Consider the following 21,550-nt stretch of genomic DNA (forward strand, 5'->3'; position numbering starts at 1 on the left):
TCCTTCCCACTTTTACCAAAATAAAAACTTATCAATTTAAAACGGATAGTTTCGGCTCTAAAATCTGCTCTAAATAATAATAATAATAATAACAACAATAATAATAATAATAATAATAATAATAATAATAATAAAATCTTCAATATAAGCACAACTGTGACCGCACCGCAGTAACTACATTCTCTCTCTGTGTGTGTGTGTGTATATATATATATATATATATATATATATATATATATATATATATATATATATATATATATATATAAAATTTATTGAATACTGGATTTCAGACATTTTTTTTTATTATATAGTTTTTTTTTAGTTTATTAGGAATACCTGTAGGCCTATGCCCTGACCTACACATTCATGCAATTATCTAATCAGCCAATCATGTGACAGCAGTGCAATGCATAAAATCATGCAGCTACGGCCATGAAGCTTCAAGTAATGTTCACATCAACCATCAGAATGGGGGGTAAAATGTGATCTCAGTGACTTTGACTGTGACATGATTGTTGGTGCCAGATGGGCTGGTTTGAGTATTTCTACAACTGCTGATCTCATGAGATTTTCACAAACAGCAGTCTCTAGAATTTACTCAGAATGGTGCAATAAAGAAAAAACATCCAGTGAGCAGCAGTTCTGGGGATGTAAATGCTTTGTTGATGAGAGAGGTCAGTAGAGAATGGCCAGATTGGTCTGAGCTGTCAGAAAGGGTACAGTAACTCAGATAACCACTTGGTACAATTGTGGTGAGCAGAAAAGCATCTCAGAATGCACAACACATCAAACCTTGAGGCGGATGGGCTACAACAGCAGAAGACCACATTGGGTTCCATTCCTGTCAGCCAAGAACAGAAAGCTGAGGCTGCAGTGGGCACAGGTTGACCAAAACTAGACAGTTGAAGACTGGAAAAATGTAGCCTGTTCCGATGAATCAGGATTTCTGCTGAGGTAGATGGTAGGGTCAGAATTTGGTACCAATACCACGAGTCCATGGACCCAACCTGCCTTGTGTACAGAGTCCAGTCCTGTTTTCAATCTTTCTGTAACCTGGGACCCTTTTAACTGCAAAATAAATTCAAAGGACCACCTCAGTACATGTTTATTTCAGATTTATTTCAACATGATTTAAATGTATACGATAATATTTTGTCTACTTATTAGAGCTATAGAGTTTTTATTCCTGACCTTTCCACTCACAGAACATGTTAGGTTAATGTTAAAGTTATGTGAACTCAGTAATGAATGAATGAATACATAAATAAATAAAGATATAGTAGATACATAGATAGAAAATCAAGGAAGGAACAAAAAAGTGAATACAAGAGAAAGGAAGGAAGAAGAGTCTGCACTGTAGTTGATACAAGGTGTTTATTTTCACATTCACTGTATAGGTCATTTATTCAATATACAAATGATACGTTCATATTTTCTTAGAAGTTTTGTTTTTATTATTTAAAAATCATATTGCTATATATATATATTTTTTACTGTCAATCCATAGTCTGCATGCAAAGTGTATACCATTATACAGATCCTCAATCCCTCTTACACTTCTTAAAAATAAAATACATCATATACATTAGAATAAATAATAAAAATTTCTTCTGAACATTTTCACTTGGCATGCTAAAAGAGAGGATTCTGGATTGAGAGCAAACTATATTCAAGAGCCCACTGTCCCCTTAACCAGATAAAAAATCCTGAATGTATAATAAAAACCTAGGGAACAAAAACAAATAATTTATAAGCAAAATAAAAACTGTAATAAACTGTAGTAAAGGAAATTATTTCAAAAACCTATACAGTAAAAAAAAAAAAAAAAAAAAAAAAAAAAAAAAAATACAATGCACCAAAAGTAGTCTTTTTACTGAGTGTTTGTAATTGAAGACAGTGACGGAAGTAGATTTGACAGTAATGAGTAGATTAAACTGAATGACTGGGGCATAAACAAACTATTACACTTGGAGTTTTGGCACATTCAGTCTACTACATGGCATCAACATGACTGATACATGACAGAAGCACAGACCTTATCATATTTTTTTTCTATGGACAGAACATAGCATATATTTTGCAATTATATTTTTAACTGGAAATTATAGCATTGAAACATATTTGATTGGTTTTCATGAATTATTTTAAATATAGGTCATTGTAAGTAGATTACATTATCAATATTTGCTTTCTCCTTAAAAACAAACAAACAAACAAACAAAAAAAACAACAGATTGCAAAGCTCACTAGGTGGAGCCACTGTCCGCTTATTCATTTAACAGCAGTGTGCTGTTAAATGAATAAAACTCTGCACATCACAAAACCTCTGCACATTAACAATCTATTCTAGGAAAGATCTGCCAATTCTAAATAATACAGTTTGTTTTGATGTGACATAATGTGATTCAGAATTGTGCAGAAACAGTTGGATAGCCTTGTTTCCTCCATAGGAAGTGACATGCACAGAGGCCACACCTTCTTCATTGGGACTGGAACGTTTGTACCTAATATTTTCATGGTAATAAGAAAGAGATGCACATGTGCTATTGCAATTTCCTGTATTCATTCGCCATTGCCTCCTGACTCTTGCTGGACTTCACACTGTCTGGCATCAGTGTAGCCTTGTCTTGAATATTCAGTAAATCTTTACACGGCTAAACATTTCTCTGATCTCTAATGTACAGTTATTATTTCAAGCTTATACCACAACACTGATGAATTCTCCAATCTCATTAGTCAGAAGGTGTTAATTAATTAATTTTCTCTAACAGCAGCTCTGACAGTAGTGTCAGCTGCAAGGCAAATCACAGGTTTGTATTAATGTACTCCTTTCTAATGTTATTGGTTCTTTAGTAACAACATACACAGGAACTTGCATGTCAGACGGTCGACATAGACAGATGAGGAGACGTTTATTTAACATTTTTGGAAGGAGTCTCCAGTGTCAGCACTTTTGTAACAGTCAGAGGTAAAGCTGTAACTTTAAGCTTTCCAACAGGAGGGAGGGCCTTGCGCTTTCTCACTAACATGACAAGTTGCATTTGTTTTTATTAACTTAAAGAAAGAGAAAAAAAGAGAGGCTTGTGAGGGGAGGAATAACAGGAATTCACTTCTTTTGTAACATATTTTTGTAATATATTGTAAAATATAAATGGATAAACAGTACGGTGTGTTGTTCTTTAAGAATTAATTAAAAAATTGTTATAGTTGGCAAACTGCTGTAATATAAGAGGAATACGATACTTCAGAACATGCTGTTATTGGAAAATAATTAGCTTCAGGGTTGTAACACCAATCAATATAATCAACCTCATTATTGTTAATTTTCGTATAACACCATGTCCTAGTGTGTTTTATTACTTACATACGGTAAATCACCCATAATGGCCCATTTCATTCAACTATCTCATCAAGTCTTTTCTAACATGAGAGATGACAGGAAGACAGCTGATTGCTTCCAAGAACAAAACCCCAGCAATCCCAGTGCTTTACACACATGTGTAGAAACAGTTTCTGACATGCATGGACTAGACATTCAGGTATGCATCCAACAGACAATTCTGCTATACAGCATAATATACATAGACATGCATGCAGTGCTATATGAGAAAACATGACTTTGCTACACTATTACACATAAACAGAGTGAACAGGCAAAGGGAATATTGACACATTTAAATATATTCAAAAATAGTTATAGCATTTTCACTACAGAGAAAAGGGTTACATACAGTAATAGGAGATAAAAAGACAAGGTTAAGAGACAGACCAGTTTATTACAGGTGCACGTAAATGCTGCATTCACAGAGCCTGAGTCTGAACAGAATGAGTAATCAAAAATGGACCAAAAAAGTCCAAAAACTTGTCGTAGACACTTCTGCAGAAGTACTGGTAATCAGACAAAATGTTTATCAGACCTTTAGAAGACCTTATACTCAGTTTAGATCAGATAGAATGACCCCTGACATGTCTTTACATGTTCCAATCATTTCTAGCAATTACTAACATATCTATTAATTTTTTTATTATAGCTACACATAGTTTTCTATTTACAGGTACTGGCAATTACCCTGTGTTTAATTATGTACCATATTTTCCAGACAATAAATGCTGGATGTTTTGTATTAAAGGTGGACTCAGGGATTTATGAATCCCTCCATCCATCCATTTTCTGTACTGCTTTTCCTACACAGGGTTGAAGGGGAGCCTGGAGCTTATCTCAGGGAGCTCAGGGAAAGGGCGGGCTACACTCTGGACGGGGTGCCGACCCATCGCAGGGCACAATTGCACACACATTCACACTTCGGACAATTTGGAAATGCAAGACATGTATTTGGACTGGGGGGAGGAAACCAGGGTACCTGGGGGAAACCCCCAAAACATGGGGAGAACATGCAAACGCTATGCACACAGGTGTGGAAGTGAACCCCAAACTGCGGAGGTGTGAGACAAAAGGGCTAACCACTAAGCCACCGTGCCCCATGGATTTATAAATTCTCCTCATATTCAATTAAATATCTGCTCAGAGGAGAAACTCTTGGTCTCTGTGATGCGCCAAGCTCTGTAAATGAGAGAAAATTTAAATGATGTGGACCACCAACATCCAACCAATCAGGATAAGGAAGCATTTCTGCCTGTCTGTCTAATATGTTGCCTGTGTGACCTAAATCTGCATGATTGTAAAGATACAATCAAGTAAATATTGTCTGGCAGAAGGTTTCCTGTTGAACTGTTGGTGATCTTGGTGACTTAAAAGCAAGTAACGTCTGAACTGCATAGAAAAAGATTCAAATAACACATCTGCTGTTTGTTAACTTGACCAGCTATATACTATAGCTAGGTATCAGAAATAAAACGAATATATATTTGAATCCCACACTTTCCTCATAGATGAACCTTCTAACTCCAGACCAACTTATTGTCTGGAAAATATGGTATCAGCCTTCAGTCACTGTGTTTGCTACAGCTTGTGTGACTCCATTTTTAATCAATAGCAAAAGCTAATGCTGTTTTTCGGACTGAAGCAAGTTACATGCACATGCTCAAATACAGACAATGAACTGAACTTGATGGGAGATACTGGTGAGTGGTGTCCTCCTCATGACTCCTGTTTCAGATGGAGTCTGGAGTTGATGAGAGAGAAAAAACATACACAATACAAGAGGGGGCCAAAATCTTATTGCATTAAAGGGGCACCGAAGAGGAGCCCTTGTGTCTTCCTGTCAGAGAGATAAAGGGAGGGTAAACAACTGTTATTAGAGTTTTATCATGTCAGTTTGTGACTTCAATTACATCCATGTGTTGGCTCTAGTTCTTCTGAGAAAGTAGTACTTCATTAGATGCTTTAAAGCTGGATGCATAGAAGTCTTTAGAGTGCATTAAATCCAGAGAGTAGTGGGCTGGTGTCTTCCGAACAGTGGGACACTTGCTCACTGCTAACCCAGTTACAATGCGATCAACATCAATGACTTATTTAGAGGTTCATTGATACAGTATGTCTTGTTTGGCTAGATAAGTGGAGCAGAGGTAATATCACTCAGGGGTCACAGTGGACGGAGCTAGTCCATGCCCTTACGTAACATCTGGTTGGCCGCAATGAGCATGACGCTGATGATGAAGGCCATTGCGAAAGCACAGATGAGGCTCTTGCGAACGCACGTTTGCCGATTCTTCCCTTTCGAATGCACTAAAGGAGTCACACAGAAGAGAAACAAATGTTCGGCTGGAATCTGATAGTGAAAACAGACAGTCGGACTTTGTGAAAAGACCACATATTAACATTTTAAGTTTGCTTTGTGACTAGTGGTTGCAGCACTCCTGTTTATTGTCCAAGTGGACTAAACCAATCACATTCCTTCCTTGCCTCACAGGTTAGCTCTGATTGGCTGCTGATTAGCCAGAGAACACAAAAGCAATTTAAAAGCGACAGAATTATCAACCGTAGGGGCAAATACTTTAAATAGATAATGTTTATGTGCAAACATTGTCAGATGATGTTAAAAGAAATCATGTTAAATATCAGCTATGTAATGTTTCAGATTTGACATACATTTATAGTAGGAATGTTACCGAATATGAATACATTATTCAGAATGCATAATGTGCTCTGAACAGATACAGATATGAATAGAAGGACAATTTTTTTTCGAGAAACCTTGCCAAAAAAGATCACAGGGAACCATTCTTCTTTAGGCCACACCCACTTCAGGTTTAAATATGAATGCTAATACAGATACAGACAATGTCATTGGATTACAACTCTAATTTATAGCTAAGCTCACTTGCTGCTGTGACCATTTTTTCATTCAGTATTAAAAACACATGTTAATCCCCTTCAAAACATCTGTTCTGAAAGCCCTTACCATGACTTCTGTTTGGACTGACCCCACAAATGACTGCCATTGGTGTGTTCCCCTTCGAATTGCCCTGCATAATATTCCTCAGTTCAGACCACAGCCTAGCATTCTAGATTAAGCTTTTTATCAACTGGTAACAGTTACTTAATTTTACTTAGTGTCTCTCACCTGTAGGCAAGCTAAAAGAGCTCTGCTGCTCTCTAATCTGTGAGGCTGAAAAAAGTGGAGGAGTAGCCCATGTGAGTCTCTCCAGAGCTCTGAGAGTGGGGCTGTAAGTGTATCTACAAATCTGCTCCTAATTTACCTCTCTGATTAAGGATTTTCTTTCATTCCCACCCGATTAATTTTTTTTTCTTCTCCAATATGGATCAGTGTAAAGGAAAACCAGAGCTACTTATGTGTCCTTGTGAGGAAATAGATCACGTTATGATTCTTTCCCTTCATCTGCTTGTCTGATCTCTTGTCTCCTGCTACATTTGGCCTAGTTTACGAATTATTCATCTACTGTAATGTTCAGAGTGAAACCAAAGGCCATTTTCATCTGGCACATTGCAAATCTGAATGGCAGATGAAAGGGAGAGGGAGGAACAAATGGTGCCAGATGAGTATGTGAAACAAGAAATTATATGCTGTACCACACCTCCTTCCATTGCTCCATGGTCCAGTTCTGATGCTGACATGCCCATTGTAGGTGCGTTTGGCGATGGACAGGAGTCAGCATGGTCACTCTGACTGGTCTGCAGCTACATAGCCTCATACTCAGCAAGCGGTGATGCAATGTGAGCTCTGACCCCTTTCTATCAGAGCCAGCATGAACTTTTTCTGCAATTTGTGCTACAGAAGCTCTTCTGTGGGATTGGACCAGACGGGCTAGCCTTCGCTCCCCATATGCATCAAAGAGCCTTCGGTGCCCACGACCCTGTCGGTTCACCGGTTATCCTTCCTTGGAACCCCACATTGCCTGCCATATTTCGAGATACTCTGACACAGTTGTCTAGCCAACACAGTTTGGCCCTTGCCAAAGTCGCTCATATCTTATGCTTGCCCATTTATCCTGCCATCAACTTTGAAAACTAACTGTTCACTTGTTGCCTAATATATCCCACCCCTTGACAGGTGCCGCTGTAACAAGATAATCAATGTTATTCACTTCACCTGTCAGTGGTTTTAATGTTATGGCTGATCAGTGTACTGTATATGTTCTCATTTATGCTAACACATTTCTGTAAGATGTTAGCCTATAATAAGTGTGTTGCATAGCTCTCAACAAGAAGTTAAAGTCTGGTAGTGTAGCATCTTGTAAACACTAAACATAATGGCCGTTTGAGTCTATAGGAAAAGTTAAATGTCCTCTTCAGCTGCTCTGAGGACAGTTGAGAACCAGTAATCACTGCAAAATTATTAGCCTTGGAATGAACAGAAGAACAAATGCTCTTAAAGTAGCAAGCTAGTTATAACCACTTTATTTTGTGCTGAAGTAGGCTTGCTGAAATATTCTGTGTTACCGGTGTTACATGGTGTTCGGCCACACACCGATTACATCACTTGCCCATCGCGGCACTGCCCAAACTGTTGTTTTGCTATTTTGTAGTAATTGAATAATTTAGTTCACTTAGAGCACGGACACTACAGTCAAAAACTGAACACATCTGCTCAATTCAGCATGCGCCAAATGAGTCACAGCACAGTTCAGCAGGAGTCAGATTTCACGGTGTTTGCTGATTTTCACTTTTTTAATTTAAACTTTGTGTAATTTTTTGTTATATTAAAGCATGGTGTAGCCATGCTGTGCCTCCAAGCTGTCTTTTTAGTTTTGTTAATAAAAGTTCTATGTTTGATATAAGCGAATTTATATTCGTTTCTCATTTATTTGGTTCCAAAATGTTTGCTGATTTTCACTGTTTTATTTACACTTTGTGTAATTTATTTGTTATTTTATATTACAGCGTGGTGTATGCCGTGCTTATTCATTTTGTTAATAAAGCCATCTTAATCGTTTTGTTAATAAAGTTCTATGTTTACTATAAGTGTGTTTGTCATTGTACTGCTTTGTTGTTGTGAATAATAAAGAACCCACTATTCAAGTAATTGCCGCCCCTGAACTGCTGCTAATTCGAAAGGGAAATGCTCACGGCCGCATGGGCATTCAGAAGCGAACACCCCCGGTAATACCAGTATTACCAGTGCTGTCACACGTCAATTAACCGGTGGGAAAATTTCCTCACTGTCACTTCCCTATGCTGAAGCCATAGGCAAGAAACATGATTCACAATCAGCCAGCGATTCTGTGAAACCACTAAAATAACCGTCCTGCAGTCTTTACCACTCACCTCCCTCAAATTCAGTATGGCAGTTTCCTGAGTTGTCCTTCAGGCTCTCCTCCTCATTCACAATGATGTTTTCAATGTCCTTCATTGTCAGATGGTCTTGAAAGGCGTGGAACAGGACTTGTTTCAGCTCCTCCAGAGACATCTGCTGCATGTCAAACTGCAGGGAGAGAGCACAGGCGAACGACATTACATCTCTCAGTAGAGAGGCTGCATGATAATGGCTAAAAAGATAATCATGACTATTATGCTTAACATTGAAATCATGATGATTTCTCACAATTTATCCCAAAATGCCATTTTATTATTTCAAATCAACAGAAAATGGCATTTCTATCACTACGACCTTTCCATACCACTTATCCTACACAGGGTTGCGGGAGAGCCTGGAGCCTATCCCAGGGAACTCAGGGCACAAGGCGGGGGACACCCTTGACGGTCTGCCAACCCACCAAAGGGCACAATCGCACACACATTCACACAATACGGACAATTTGGAAATGCCAATCAGCCTACAATGCATGCCATTGGACTGGGAGGAGAAAGCTGGCGTACCAGGAGGAAAACTCCAAAGCATGGGGAGAACATGCAAGCTCCATGCACACAGGGCGGAGACAGGATTCAAATCTCTAAGCTTGGAGGTGCAAGGTAAATGTACTAACCACTAAGCCACCAATATTGTTGCCAATTACACTTAATTAATTGAAGAATTGGGTGGCACAGTGGGCATCACGGTCACCTCAAAGCTTTAAGGTTGCTGATTTGATCCTGACCTCATGTTATGGTCTGTGTCCCAAAAACATACCGATATGCAACTCTAAATTTGCCCCTAGATGTGAACTTGTGTGAATGGTGGCTTTGATGGCCTCCTATTCAGAGTGAATTCCTGCCTTCTGCCCAGTGTTCCCGGGACTGCTTATTGCTCCACTGTGACCTTGACTAGGTTGAAGCACGTACTGAAGATGAATGAATGTATGAATAATTGAAGATATGATTAATTGTATAGCCTTACAAGAATGTAAAACAACATGCTGGTACAGACCACGTGAATCAGATCGTCACTGATTTGCAGTAGGTACCTACGCTTTATTCCAACAGGCTTAATTCTATCAAGCCATAATTCATTCTGAAAAGTCTGAAATAAAAAAGCTACCATGAACTGAAGTATCCTGATTACGTAAAATAATGAACAAGGATGAGGCACAGAATGGTGCAATGCAATGTGGAGTCTATTGTACTTTGATACTGGGACACCTCAATAAGAGGTCGTGCATATAAATGAAAAGCTTATAAGAAAGGGACAAACTGAAGAATCTGAAGGTTTCTTTCCCCACATTTTTTCCCAACTAATTAATGATGCCAGTCGACCAATCGGCAAGAAAGGTACACGACATTCTATAACCAGCCAATTTAGTACACTACACCTATGGGAACATATGCTCCTGGAGGTCTGTCATCACAAGCACTGCTCTGTCCTCACTCTCTCAAAGTCCATCACAAGCCAGCTTTCTCAGAAGAATAAACATTGCAGGTGTTAAAGTATAGAATATAGAGATACAAATTGCATTAGAGACAGATACATGGTCAAAAACGTGAAAAAAAATGCATTTGTGTCTCATAAAGGTTGACGAGAAGAGGAGTAATGGTGGAACAATTAGAAAAGGGTTTTGCAGTTTTAGTTTATTACCAGAGACAAACAGCCCAGAACATTTAAGCGCTTACCCAAAGATCTCACAAAATCTTTGAGCCAGCCATGCAGTGATTTTCGGATGTTCTGTCCCCAGGCAACTGAGTACAGAGTCAAAAAGAGTGTGTTTTCTATGGTCTTTATTATCCACTAGCTTTCACTAATGCATTTTCTAATCCCTAAGTCTCATGGACTGAATCCTTAAACATGAAAGCAGAGAAGCTAGATGTTCTCAGAGCAGCTCTTAGAATCTGTGCAGTAATTATAAAATACTACAAACAAAGCAATATAGATCTGCTGAATATATATATATATATATATATATATATATATATATATATATATATATATATATATATATATATATATAAAATTCTTGGGAAATAAATACTTTTTATTATGTCTATGTCTATATAAATATATAATATAAACAAATCTAGACACTTTTTCTTTTAGCTATGCACACATGCATACATCTAATTCATTAACTCGACCTGAACATTCAATTCAGCCCAATGCATTATGGTTAGAATCTAGTCCATATACCCACGAAGCATACTGTATAGTCTGTATATCACAGCCTTACACCTAGTCCTGCCCTTAACCCATCATTTCATTAATTCAATCATGTACTAAATTTACATCTAATCCTATCCAGTATTGCCATAAACCCAAACATATTGTAAACCCATCCTACATTTTTTGGCCTTCACAATACAAAATATATAAGAAATTAAACATAAAGCAGTATGGGAGGAAAATATATAGGAAAATAATCAGCGACAAGGTACTTATTTATTAAGAAAATACTTTTTTAATCCATTTATATAGTAGTTACATTTAACATTATGAAACTTAGTTTCTGTTAACACTTCCATTATAGCAGCTATAAACAGTCATTCCCCCATCAGCCTCTCTTTCTTTCATGTTATTCATCTTCGATCCTGAGCTTGGTTTACTGTCTGTCTGTCTGTACTGTCCACGAGCTGTCTGTGTGGAGTTTAATGTTCTCCCTGTGTCTGTGTTGATTTCCTCTAGGTTTTCCAGTTTCACTGGATTGGTAACAATAAATTGCCCCTAGGTGTGAATGAGTCTGTGAATGTATGGCACCATATGTCAGACCAGCATCCAATCCGGGATGTATTCCCACCTCGCGGCTCATATTTCCAGGCCTCGTCTAGGTGGCATAGTGGTTAGCACGTTTGCCTCGCACCTCCGTGTCTGCCCTGTGTTTGCATGTTCTCCCTGTGCTTTGGCCGTTTCCTCTGGGTACTCTGGTTTCCTCCCCCTGTCCAAACACATGCATTATAGGGTGATTTGCATTTACAAAACTGTCCATAGTGTGTGAATGTGTGTGCGGTTGTGTCCTGAATTCTTTGGGATTGGCTCCAGGCTCCCCAGAGACGTTGTGTAGGATAAGCGTTATGGAAAATGGATGGATGGATGGATGGATGGATAACCTACTCATAACCAACTTCTGCATCTACTAACCAGTAACCAAACTTAACACTAATGTCTGCCTTAGCTAATAATTATGCAATCTGTACATCTTACACTGAAACCAATTTAACCAGACCATATTAAGACTTGAAATCTAGAGCAGTATATACAACAAGCTCATGTAGAGTGATGAACCTAGAAGCACCTGCAGCTTTGCCTCTCCCTCTCACAGACAGACTCAGTACTCTCCCGCAGGACTGGCCTCATGGGATACAGCTAAGGCCTGACTTCATTTTCATGTAGATTTACAGAAAACTGAATTAGGATACTTTGCATTATGGCAAAGTATAGTTGTAGATTTGTTTAAATTCACACAGTTTTGAGAGAGCTAGTCAGCAATAAAGTGACAGATGAGTTGTCTGCTAAAAGAAAATTAAAGGGAGAAAAGACTCCCTACCTTATAAGTGATCTCAGTGAAATGTAACCTACATTTCCCCTGAATCCTGGAAGCAATAGCATACACTGCCCAACTGCTCACAGCTTGCTTAATAATAACCCACATTCTGATACCTTAATTAAGGTCATTTTTATGAATTTTAAAGTATCAGACAAAGCACTGAGATTGGCTCTGTTTCACGTTTCTCTGTATACATGTAAGGAATGAAACAGAATGGTGCATGCTGTTATAGGAACATAATCAAAAGCAGGGTGGTGTGATGCATCCTGACACGAAGGGGTGTTTATAAATAAAATGGAATGGTCTCAGAATAAAGGCAAATGTAAGTTATTTTCCTACTCGTTCTGGAAGCCAGTTAGGAAACAGCTAGGGGATTCATGTACCTGCTGTTTATTGTTAGTCGCATGCGAGACATCCCTTTTCCCTTGAGTTCTCTGTCACAAGAAGGCATGCTGAGCTTCTTGGGACTCATAAACTATTGTTGTCAATTTATCCCTGACTGCTCACACCATGAGCACCAAGGTCACCAAGGTCCTCAGACAATGCTCTCAAAGACTCTCCTCAAAATATTGAGTGGACCAAGGAAACGATGCATTCCTTTTGCTACCTGAAACAGTCACCAAGCTCAGCCACGGCACTGGGACTTCCGGACTATTCGTCCACTTTTCAGCTCTATGTATCTGAGGATGGGAGTACTGCAGCATGGGTCTTGGTCCAGAAACATGGTGGTAGCTATCGTCCTGTAGCATATCTCTCAAAAACTCTAGAACCCGCAGTTCAAGGTATGCCCGCCTGTTTGCGGTCCGTCTCTGCATCCACGCTCATTGTCAATGTCGCTGAAAAGCTAGTGCCATCCCATCCACTCACACTGCTCGCATCACATCAGGTCTTATCTACCCTGAATAACATTCAGACTCAACCCATGACTGCACAGTGCAATCTGTGTGAAGCCATCCTTTGCCCCACAAATAACCTGACCACCAAATCTGTGACAACGGCTAATAGCCCTGCTGTCCTGCTTCACAGACTTCTGGGTGCCTGCTCAGAGGAGCCTGCACCCGAGGCCTGGCTGGAGCATGACTGCTTAACCTCCATACATCACTCTGTCCTGATCTATCACAGCACCCTCTGGAAGGAGGGGAGGAAGTATATGTTGATGGGTCATGTTCTAAACCCAACAACTCCACATTTATCTGTGGCTACTCTGTTTGTTCATTACCAAATATTGTTCACTCCATCCCTTTTCATTCTGCTCAGGCTGCAGAATCTGTTGCTCTCACTCTTGCTTGTCAAAAGGTTTTTCCTCCTCGCCTACCTTGTCTGCTGACTCGAATGATGCCTTATGTAGCATAAACGGCAAGTTTTTTCCTAGTAATATGTATGGTTCTACCACAGCCAAAGGTCCCTTTAACTCCCTAGCTTCCATCAACACCATTCTTTGGGTCTGTGGTAAACATGCTTACACCATGATACCTGGACACTGGAATTGGACAGGACGTTACTATCCTGCCTTTGTGTGCCCTCTGTTTTAGTTCATGTTTCCTCCCCATGGGAACAATCTTATCCCTTCCATCCTGGGGCCAGTTCATCATGATTAGACTAAGATGAAACTCACCTCAGCATTTCCGGGGATACAGCCTCGCTGATCTGTGGACGACCCCAGGCGCAACAGTAGGATGGTCTCTGTTTTTGGGAGGAGCTACCACTGCTGCTTTGAATAATATTAATGGGCTTACTTACATGATGCTCTCCTTGGCCAATGACACAGAGAAAGCAGTCACACTAATTAATGATAAACTAGAAGTCCTTTGCCTAGTTGTCACGTAGAATAGACCGGTCCTAGAACTACAGAGCATGGAGGTGTTTGTAACATGCTCAATGCCTCGTGCTGTTTCAATATTCCTGACAACTCACAAAATGTTAATGATATTATTAAACACATGAGGGAAGCCAAAAATGGTGTGTGCATATGTATTCACCCCCTTTGCTATGAAGCCCCTAAATAAGATCTGGTGCAACCAATTACCTTCAGAAGTCATATAATTAGTTCATTAAAGTCCACCTGTGAGCTATCTAAGTGTCACCATGTCTCTGTATATAAACACCTGTTCTGAAAGGCCCCAGAGTCTGCAACACCACTGCGCAAGGGGGCACGACCAAGCAAGTGCCACCATGAAGACCAAGGAGTTCTCCAAACAAGTCAGGGACAAATTTGTGGAGAAGTACAGATCAGGGTTGGGAGCACCATTAAATCCATTACTAAAAAATGGAAAGAAGATGGCACCACAACAAACCTGCCACGAGAGGGCCACACACAAAAACTCATGGACCAGGCATTCAGAGAGACAACAAAGAGACCAAAGATAACCCTGAAGGAGCTGCAAAGCTCCACAGCGGAGATTGGAGTATCTGTCCATAGGGCCACTTTAAGCCGTACACTCCACAGAGCTGGGCTTTACATAAGAGTGGCCAGAAAAAAGCTATAGCTTAAAGAAAAAAAATAAGCAAACACATTTGCTATTCACCAAAAGGCATGTGGGACACACCCCAAACCCAACTCCTCTCATCACCCCGAGAACACCATCCCCACAGTGAAGCATGGTGGTGGCAGCATCATGCTGTGGAGAGGTTTTTCATAAGCAGGGACTGGGAAACTGGTCAAAATTGAAGGAATGATGGATGGTGCTAAATACAGGGAAATTCTTGAGGGAAACCTGTTTCAGTCTTCCAGAGTTTAGAGACTGGGTCAGAGGTTCACCTTCCAGCAGGACAAAGACCCTAAGCATACTGCTAAAGCAACCTTCGAGTGGTTTAAAGGGAGACATTTAAATGTCTTGGAATGCCCTAGTCAAAGCCCAGACCTCAATCCAATTGAGAGTCTGTGGTATGACTTTACACCAGCGGAAAGAGCTGGAGAAGTTTTGCCTTGACGAATGGGCACAAATCCTAGTGGCTAGATGTGCCAAGCTTATAGAGATGTACCCCAAAAGACTTGCAGCTGTAATTGCTGAAAAAGTTGGCTCTACAAAGTATTGACTGTGAATATGTATAATATTTGATTATATCGGTGAATATTTATAAAAATATTTGATTATATCTTTTCATGTGACAACACTGAAGAAATGACACTTTGCTACAATATAAAGTAGTGAGTGTACAGCTTGTATAACAGTGTGGATTTGCAGTCCCCTCAAAAAAACTCAACACACAGCCATTAATGTCTAAACCGCTGGCAACAAAAGTGAGTACACCCCTAAGTGAAAGTGTCAAAATTGAGCCAAAAGTGTCAATATTTTTTGTGGCCACCATTATTTTCCAGCACTGCCTTAACCCTCTTGGGCATGGATTTCACCAGAGCTTCATAGGTTGCCACTGGAGTCCTCTTCCACTCCTCCATGACGACATCACGGAGCTGGTGGATGTTAGAGACCTTGTGCTCCTCCACCTTCCATTTGAGGATGCCCCACAGATGCTCAATAGGGTTTAGGTCTGGAGACATGCTTGGCCAGTCCCTTAGCAAGGCAGTGGTCATCTTACAGGTGTGTTTGGGGTCATTATCATGCTGGAATACTGCCCTGCGGCCCAGTCTCTGAAGGGAATACATGCTGGGATCATGCTCTGCTTCAGTATGTCACAGTACATGTTGGCATTCAAGGTTCCCTCAATGAACTGTAGCGCCCCAGTGCCAGCAGCACTCATGCAGTCCCAGACCATGACACTCCCACCAAAATGCTTGACTGTAAGCAAGACACACTTGTCTTTTTACTCCTCACCTGGTTGCCGCCACACACGCTTGACACCATCTGAACCAAAGAAGTTTATCTTGGTCTAATCAGACCACAGAACATGGTTCCAGTAATCCATGTCCTTAGTCTGCTTGTCTTCAGCAAACTGTTTGCGGGCTATCTTGTGCATCATCATTAGAAGAGGCTTCCTTCTGGGACGACAGCCATGCAGACCAATTTGATGCAGTGTGCGGCGTATGGTCTGAGCACTGACAGGCTGTCCCCCCACCCCTTCAACCTCTGCAGCAATGCTGGCAGCACTCGTACGTCTATTTCCCAAAGACAACCTCTGGATATGACGCTGAGCATGGGCACTCAACTTCTTTGGTTGACCATGGAGAGGCCTGTTCTGAGTTGAACCTGCCCTGTTAAACCACTGTATGGTCTTGGCCACCATGCTGCAGCTCAGTGTCAGGGTCTTGGCAATCTTCTTATAGCTTAGGCCATCTTTATGTAGAGCAACAATTCTTTTTTTCAGATCCTCAGAGAGTTCTTTGCCATGAGGTGCCATGTTGAACTTCCAGTGACCAGTATGAGGGAGTGTGAGAGCGATGACACCAAATTTAACACACCTGCTCCCCATTCACACCTGAAACCTTGTAACACTAACAAGTCACATGACACCGGGGAGGGAAAATGGCTAATTGGGCCCAATTTGGACATTTTCACTTAGGGGTGTACTCACTTTTATTGCCAGCGGTCTAGACATTAATGGCTGTGTGTTGAGTTATTTTGAGGGGACAGCAAATTTACACTGTTATACAAGCTGTACACTCACTACTTCACATTGTAGCAAAGTGCCATTTCTTCAGTGTTGTCACATTAAAATACATAATCAAATATTTACAAAAATGTGAGGGGTGCACTCACTTTTGTGAGATACTGTATATGACTGTGAGTGTGTTATGCACGCTCAAGTATTGTTTTTTTTTTGTCTTATTTCTTGTTTGTTTAACAATAATAAATATTCTGCATTTTCAAAGTTGTAGGCATGTTATGTAAATCAAATAATACAAGCCCTCCCAAAATAATTTTTTATTCCAGGTTGTAAGGCAACAAAACAGGAAAAATGCCAAGAGGGGTGAATATTTTCGCGAGGCACTGTATATACTCTGCCTATATGAACATAAAACTAAGAAGCTTTCACTGAACTCTGTGTCTGTGTGACTTCTTCCAGAGCTCGATACTGAGAAGGAAACAGCAGCATGGGTCCAAGAATTAAATTCTGAGGCCGGTATCTGTTACCGATTATTTTTGTCATGAAATGGAGGGGAGTGCAGTTAAGAGCTTTATTGAAGAGAGACAGGCAGACATATGCAAAATGTGAATCAATAGCGTAGTCAAAAACAGGCAATGGTTTAGGCGATCTGCAAACGGGCACAAACGAGGCTAAACTAGAATCAAAGAATAAGGATGAGAACAGGATCAAAATTATGGCACAGAAACGAGGAACAAAGGATCGGTATATGGAAAACACTCATGTAATACTTAACACTGAACATAAACACACAAGGGGTTTAAATAACAAACTTAATCAGGGGTGAAACACAAAACAGCTGAGTACATTGATGCCATGTAAGGGAAACAACCAAAGATAATACAGGGGCAGAAACAGGACATAAACCATATGTCACTGAAAAACCCGGAAGCGCGTGCTTATGCTTCGAGCTTTGGAGCGTGCTGCGTGCTCCTGTGCTAGCGCGAGGAGAAATTGTGACAATTTTCCCATAACAGTGCATCCTCTATTGTTTTATTCCTCTTATCCTAAAGTAAATTTCTCCCCAGTAATTAAAATTTATTAATTAAACAATGACAGATAATACTGTTCATCCTTTTATAGTTACATTTAATGTTGTGGACTGCCCATGAAACAAGTTAACTCCTATTATCACTTACAGTCTAGCAGCTGTAAATTGTCCTTCCTTTAGTGTCTCTTGAAGTTAATGATACAGAAAAAAAATTATATTAAGCTTTATACTAAGAAACCACAAACTGCAATGGAAAAACAAAAGTTACAGCTTTACCTCTAATTACGCATGCCCGAAGAGGCCATTCATTATTATTTTTTTCCTTCTTGTTTTCTCGTGATCCCGATTTAATTTTCTCATAATCTCAACATAACAAAAGATGAGAAAACAGCTATTTTGTTATGTCGAGATCACAAGAAAATTAAGTCGTGATCATGAGAAAACAAGAAAGAAAAAAATAATGATGCATGGCCTCTTAGAGCTTCGGTATCTAACTGTTACAAAGCACTGATGATAAATAAATTCCTCTACAGGGAAAACTTCACCAGGATCAGACATTTTAATTTGTTAAAGAACAGCATGTATTTTAAGCCATTTATTATTAGACTTAGATTATGTGGAATGACTGGCATTCATGTCCCTGTGAATTAGCCATTATATAAAACGGATAACGTATTAGAACAAGTGCATTCATATAAAACTTGTGATTTGCTTTGCAGCCAGAACTGCTGTCATAGAAATTTAAACACCTTCCAATGGACCGATCAGAGTCAAGAATTAAACATGTTTTGGTTATAAAAAGCAATAAAGTACATAAATTAGAAAAGTCCATACAGTGCTTTTGTTTAGGATTAGTGTGGATATTTAATAGAATTTGTGTTGCTTTGAAAACACAGGAGCCAAAACAGAGCTGAACTGGTTTAAATTAAATTAGACACAGTCCTCCTCAATCGCAATCTCAAACTCCGGATTCTTTTCTCATACTTGTTTTCACAGTCATTTTATAGACCACCAGCTTCCCACACCAAATTTAATAACATACCGTGAAATCAATAGTTTGAGTATAGGAGGCTGTCTATAATGTATTCTGTATGTCCATGCAGCACATGCAGCTAAGAAACCTCTCATTATTCACATTTCTTTACATATTTGGCCACTGCTCACTACAAATCAATGATTCAGCATAAACTGCTCAGCAATGGGTGGATTTACACTTCAATTATCTGCCTGATAGCATGGCAAGGGTGGAAGGGGAAGGAAGAAAATGAAAATACCTCAAGAAATTGATTGTAGAGGACAGAGATGGTACAAGATAAAGCGACAAAGAGACACAAAGGAATCAATAGAAAGGTAGCACCAAAATAGCTTAGGGCATGAGTGGTGGCTCTTTATATTGTCTTTTTTTGTCATCTATTTTAAACTTAAATTTAAGTTGGACATTATTTTTTCAGCTTCCTGGGACAATCTTTCACATAGTGATTTTTTTTTTTTTTTTTAAATGGATGATTTATCAGTTTTTTACAAAATAATATCTGCATAGATACCACAAACTGAGACGTGGTACCTAGAGAAAGTCAGACAAGAAAAACACCTAGGTTACAAAGACCAACTAAGTTACAAAGACCATACTCTAGAAAGAAAATAAAACACACACTCCAGATGTTTTAAAGTTATCCTTTGAGATTATCCAAATTATCATTGGAGCACTCACCCAAGAGAGGGCTCTACCACAGGGAGCCTTGGCCTTTCAATGTGGCCTTTGACTGGACTCCATATTGCCAGAAATGATTGATCATTGCCTATGAGCACAGGAAGCATTCTCTCATGAGGGAGCACAGAAAAAATCTCTGAGTAACAGAGCGGGCAGTGTCCTTCATTCACTTATTAAGAATGCATTTCCTGGCCAGAAGTAGTAGTGTTTCAGTGATTGTATTTGTGTTTTTAATGGGAGACCCAACAGAAAAGTGCCTGGATCGTTTTTAACTTTTAATTTGATGATAATTTCCTGAGCGGTAAAAAATTCCAAAATTTGCATGTGTGCCTGAACTCCCAAAAGTAATGAAAGTAGGTCCCTAAGTCTGTATGGCATTTCACAGATAAAGGTGGGATTGATTTTGTTCATTATGACCAGGATCATGTGTAGTCTGTATAATATCTTATAGTGAGACTTTCTTAATCAGTTACATATGAAAGTAGACCTCACACATGTAACAGCCTCCTGCCAATCACCCTCTATATATTCATTGCAGAGATCCTTCTCCCACTTGTAAGCTGCACTATTCAGGGGATTTGGGGCCTGAGAATTTAAGAGAGAGTAAAAATTAAATATGAAGTGAGCAGCGTCTGCCGTATTGACCAAAAACCTCTCTACATTGCTAAACAGAGTGACATCCGTTGGGGGTCTCTGATTTGAATAAATGTAATGTCAAATTAGCAGATAACCAAATGGTGAAACTTTGCCATTTTCTACCAAATACTGTATATACAGGTTGAAAAACTACAGGCTTTCCTGAGCTGAAATATGTTTCCCTATATCTCAACCACATTTTAAAGAAATAGTTACCCCCAAAAGTGAAAAGGGTAAAAGATTTGATTCATTCTGCGGAACAGGAACACCATGGACTTTTTGACACCTGGTTGCAAACCAAATTCTTTGTTTATGTTTATATACACACGGCAGCCATCTTGCATAGTTAAAATCAAATACAATCCAGCCTTTACCTAGCAAGGTTTTAGACATCTTTAGACAGCCTGATTGCTTTTACCACTAGCCTATACTGAAGCCATGTTTCACGCATTTGAAAATCTGTTAAAATTTAGGGGTGGCTCAGTGAAGAACATAAATTAAATGTTATTACTTTATTAAATAGATAGAAGAATTATTCTCAAGTTCTGAAGAATGGCAGAGCACCATCAGTGAAATGGTGGTTTACAGAACTGAGAGAATTTGGTTTTCAAAGATAATCATTGGGAATTTGATTATATTTAGAACGCTTTATTTGTTTCTTATTCTTAAAATCTGTGTTCATTCCAACTGTTACGCCCTCGCTGGCAGATGGAACTGCGGCGCGGCTTCTGAGTGCACGCGTGCACGTGACTGAACTGTTGCGGATGGACACGCGCCTTGGCTTTTGGCTTTGGTCCTCCTTCTGTTTAGACATTGGCTGATATGCGAGGGTGTGTCTTGATTTAATCCAGGTGTCTATGTTTCGGTTTGATCGTGTTTGTTATTTAAACCCCTCGTGTCACTGCGCACTTTGCGCAGTATTTAGATTGAATGAGTATTTGAATGGTGAATACGTTATGTGTGCTAAGCGGTCTTGTTTTCATGTCCTGTTTCTGTTCCTTGCCTCGTATCCAGTTTCGTGTTTAAAGCTAGACCATCTGTTCCTGTCTAGACTGCGTTACCTGTGTGTATCCTACTAAGTAAAAATAAAGACTTTGATCTGCACCTGCTTCTGCTCCACTCCCATGTCATTACAGAATACTGCGCCTACCATGCGGAAGCAGCATTTCAGCATGAGCGCCGCTGAAGCTGCTGAGTTTGAGGCGTGGAGTTGCTTGTTCTGGGAACAGAACAAACAGCTGAACGATGAACTTGCTCAGCTCCACCGCCTTCTAAAGCCGCTGCAGCAAGCCGTGCCATGTGCCACGTCTCAACCCGCGCAAGTTTCCCTGCCCCCGCTGCCGGAGAACTACACCGCGCTACGCAGGCAGCCGAGCTACCCGAACTCCTGGGGCTTCCCA

The 21,550-nt window shown here is 39.8% G+C and overlaps 1 protein-coding gene across 1 annotated transcript in view; it reads right to left on the minus strand.

Annotated features, from left to right (window-relative positions):
- Positions 1–2,115: 2,115 nt before the first annotated feature.
- The window catches only part of caln2 (calneuron 2), a 56,892-nt gene continuing 37,457 nt past the window's right edge, over positions 2,116–21,550 (minus strand). Inside the window, exons 5-6 of the mRNA XM_047161629.2 lie at positions 8,690–8,846; positions 2,116–5,689 (exon numbers count right to left, since the gene is read on the minus strand). Of these exons, the coding sequence (XP_047017585.1) occupies positions 5,562–5,689; positions 8,690–8,846 (285 nt within the window). The 3' untranslated portion in view covers positions 2,116–5,561. The remainder of the gene's footprint in view (positions 5,690–8,689; positions 8,847–21,550) is intronic.

This window comes from Ictalurus punctatus, chromosome 18 (assembly GCF_001660625.3).
Source record: "Ictalurus punctatus breed USDA103 chromosome 18, Coco_2.0, whole genome shotgun sequence".
Lineage (NCBI taxonomy): Eukaryota > Metazoa > Chordata > Actinopteri > Siluriformes > Ictaluridae > Ictalurus > Ictalurus punctatus.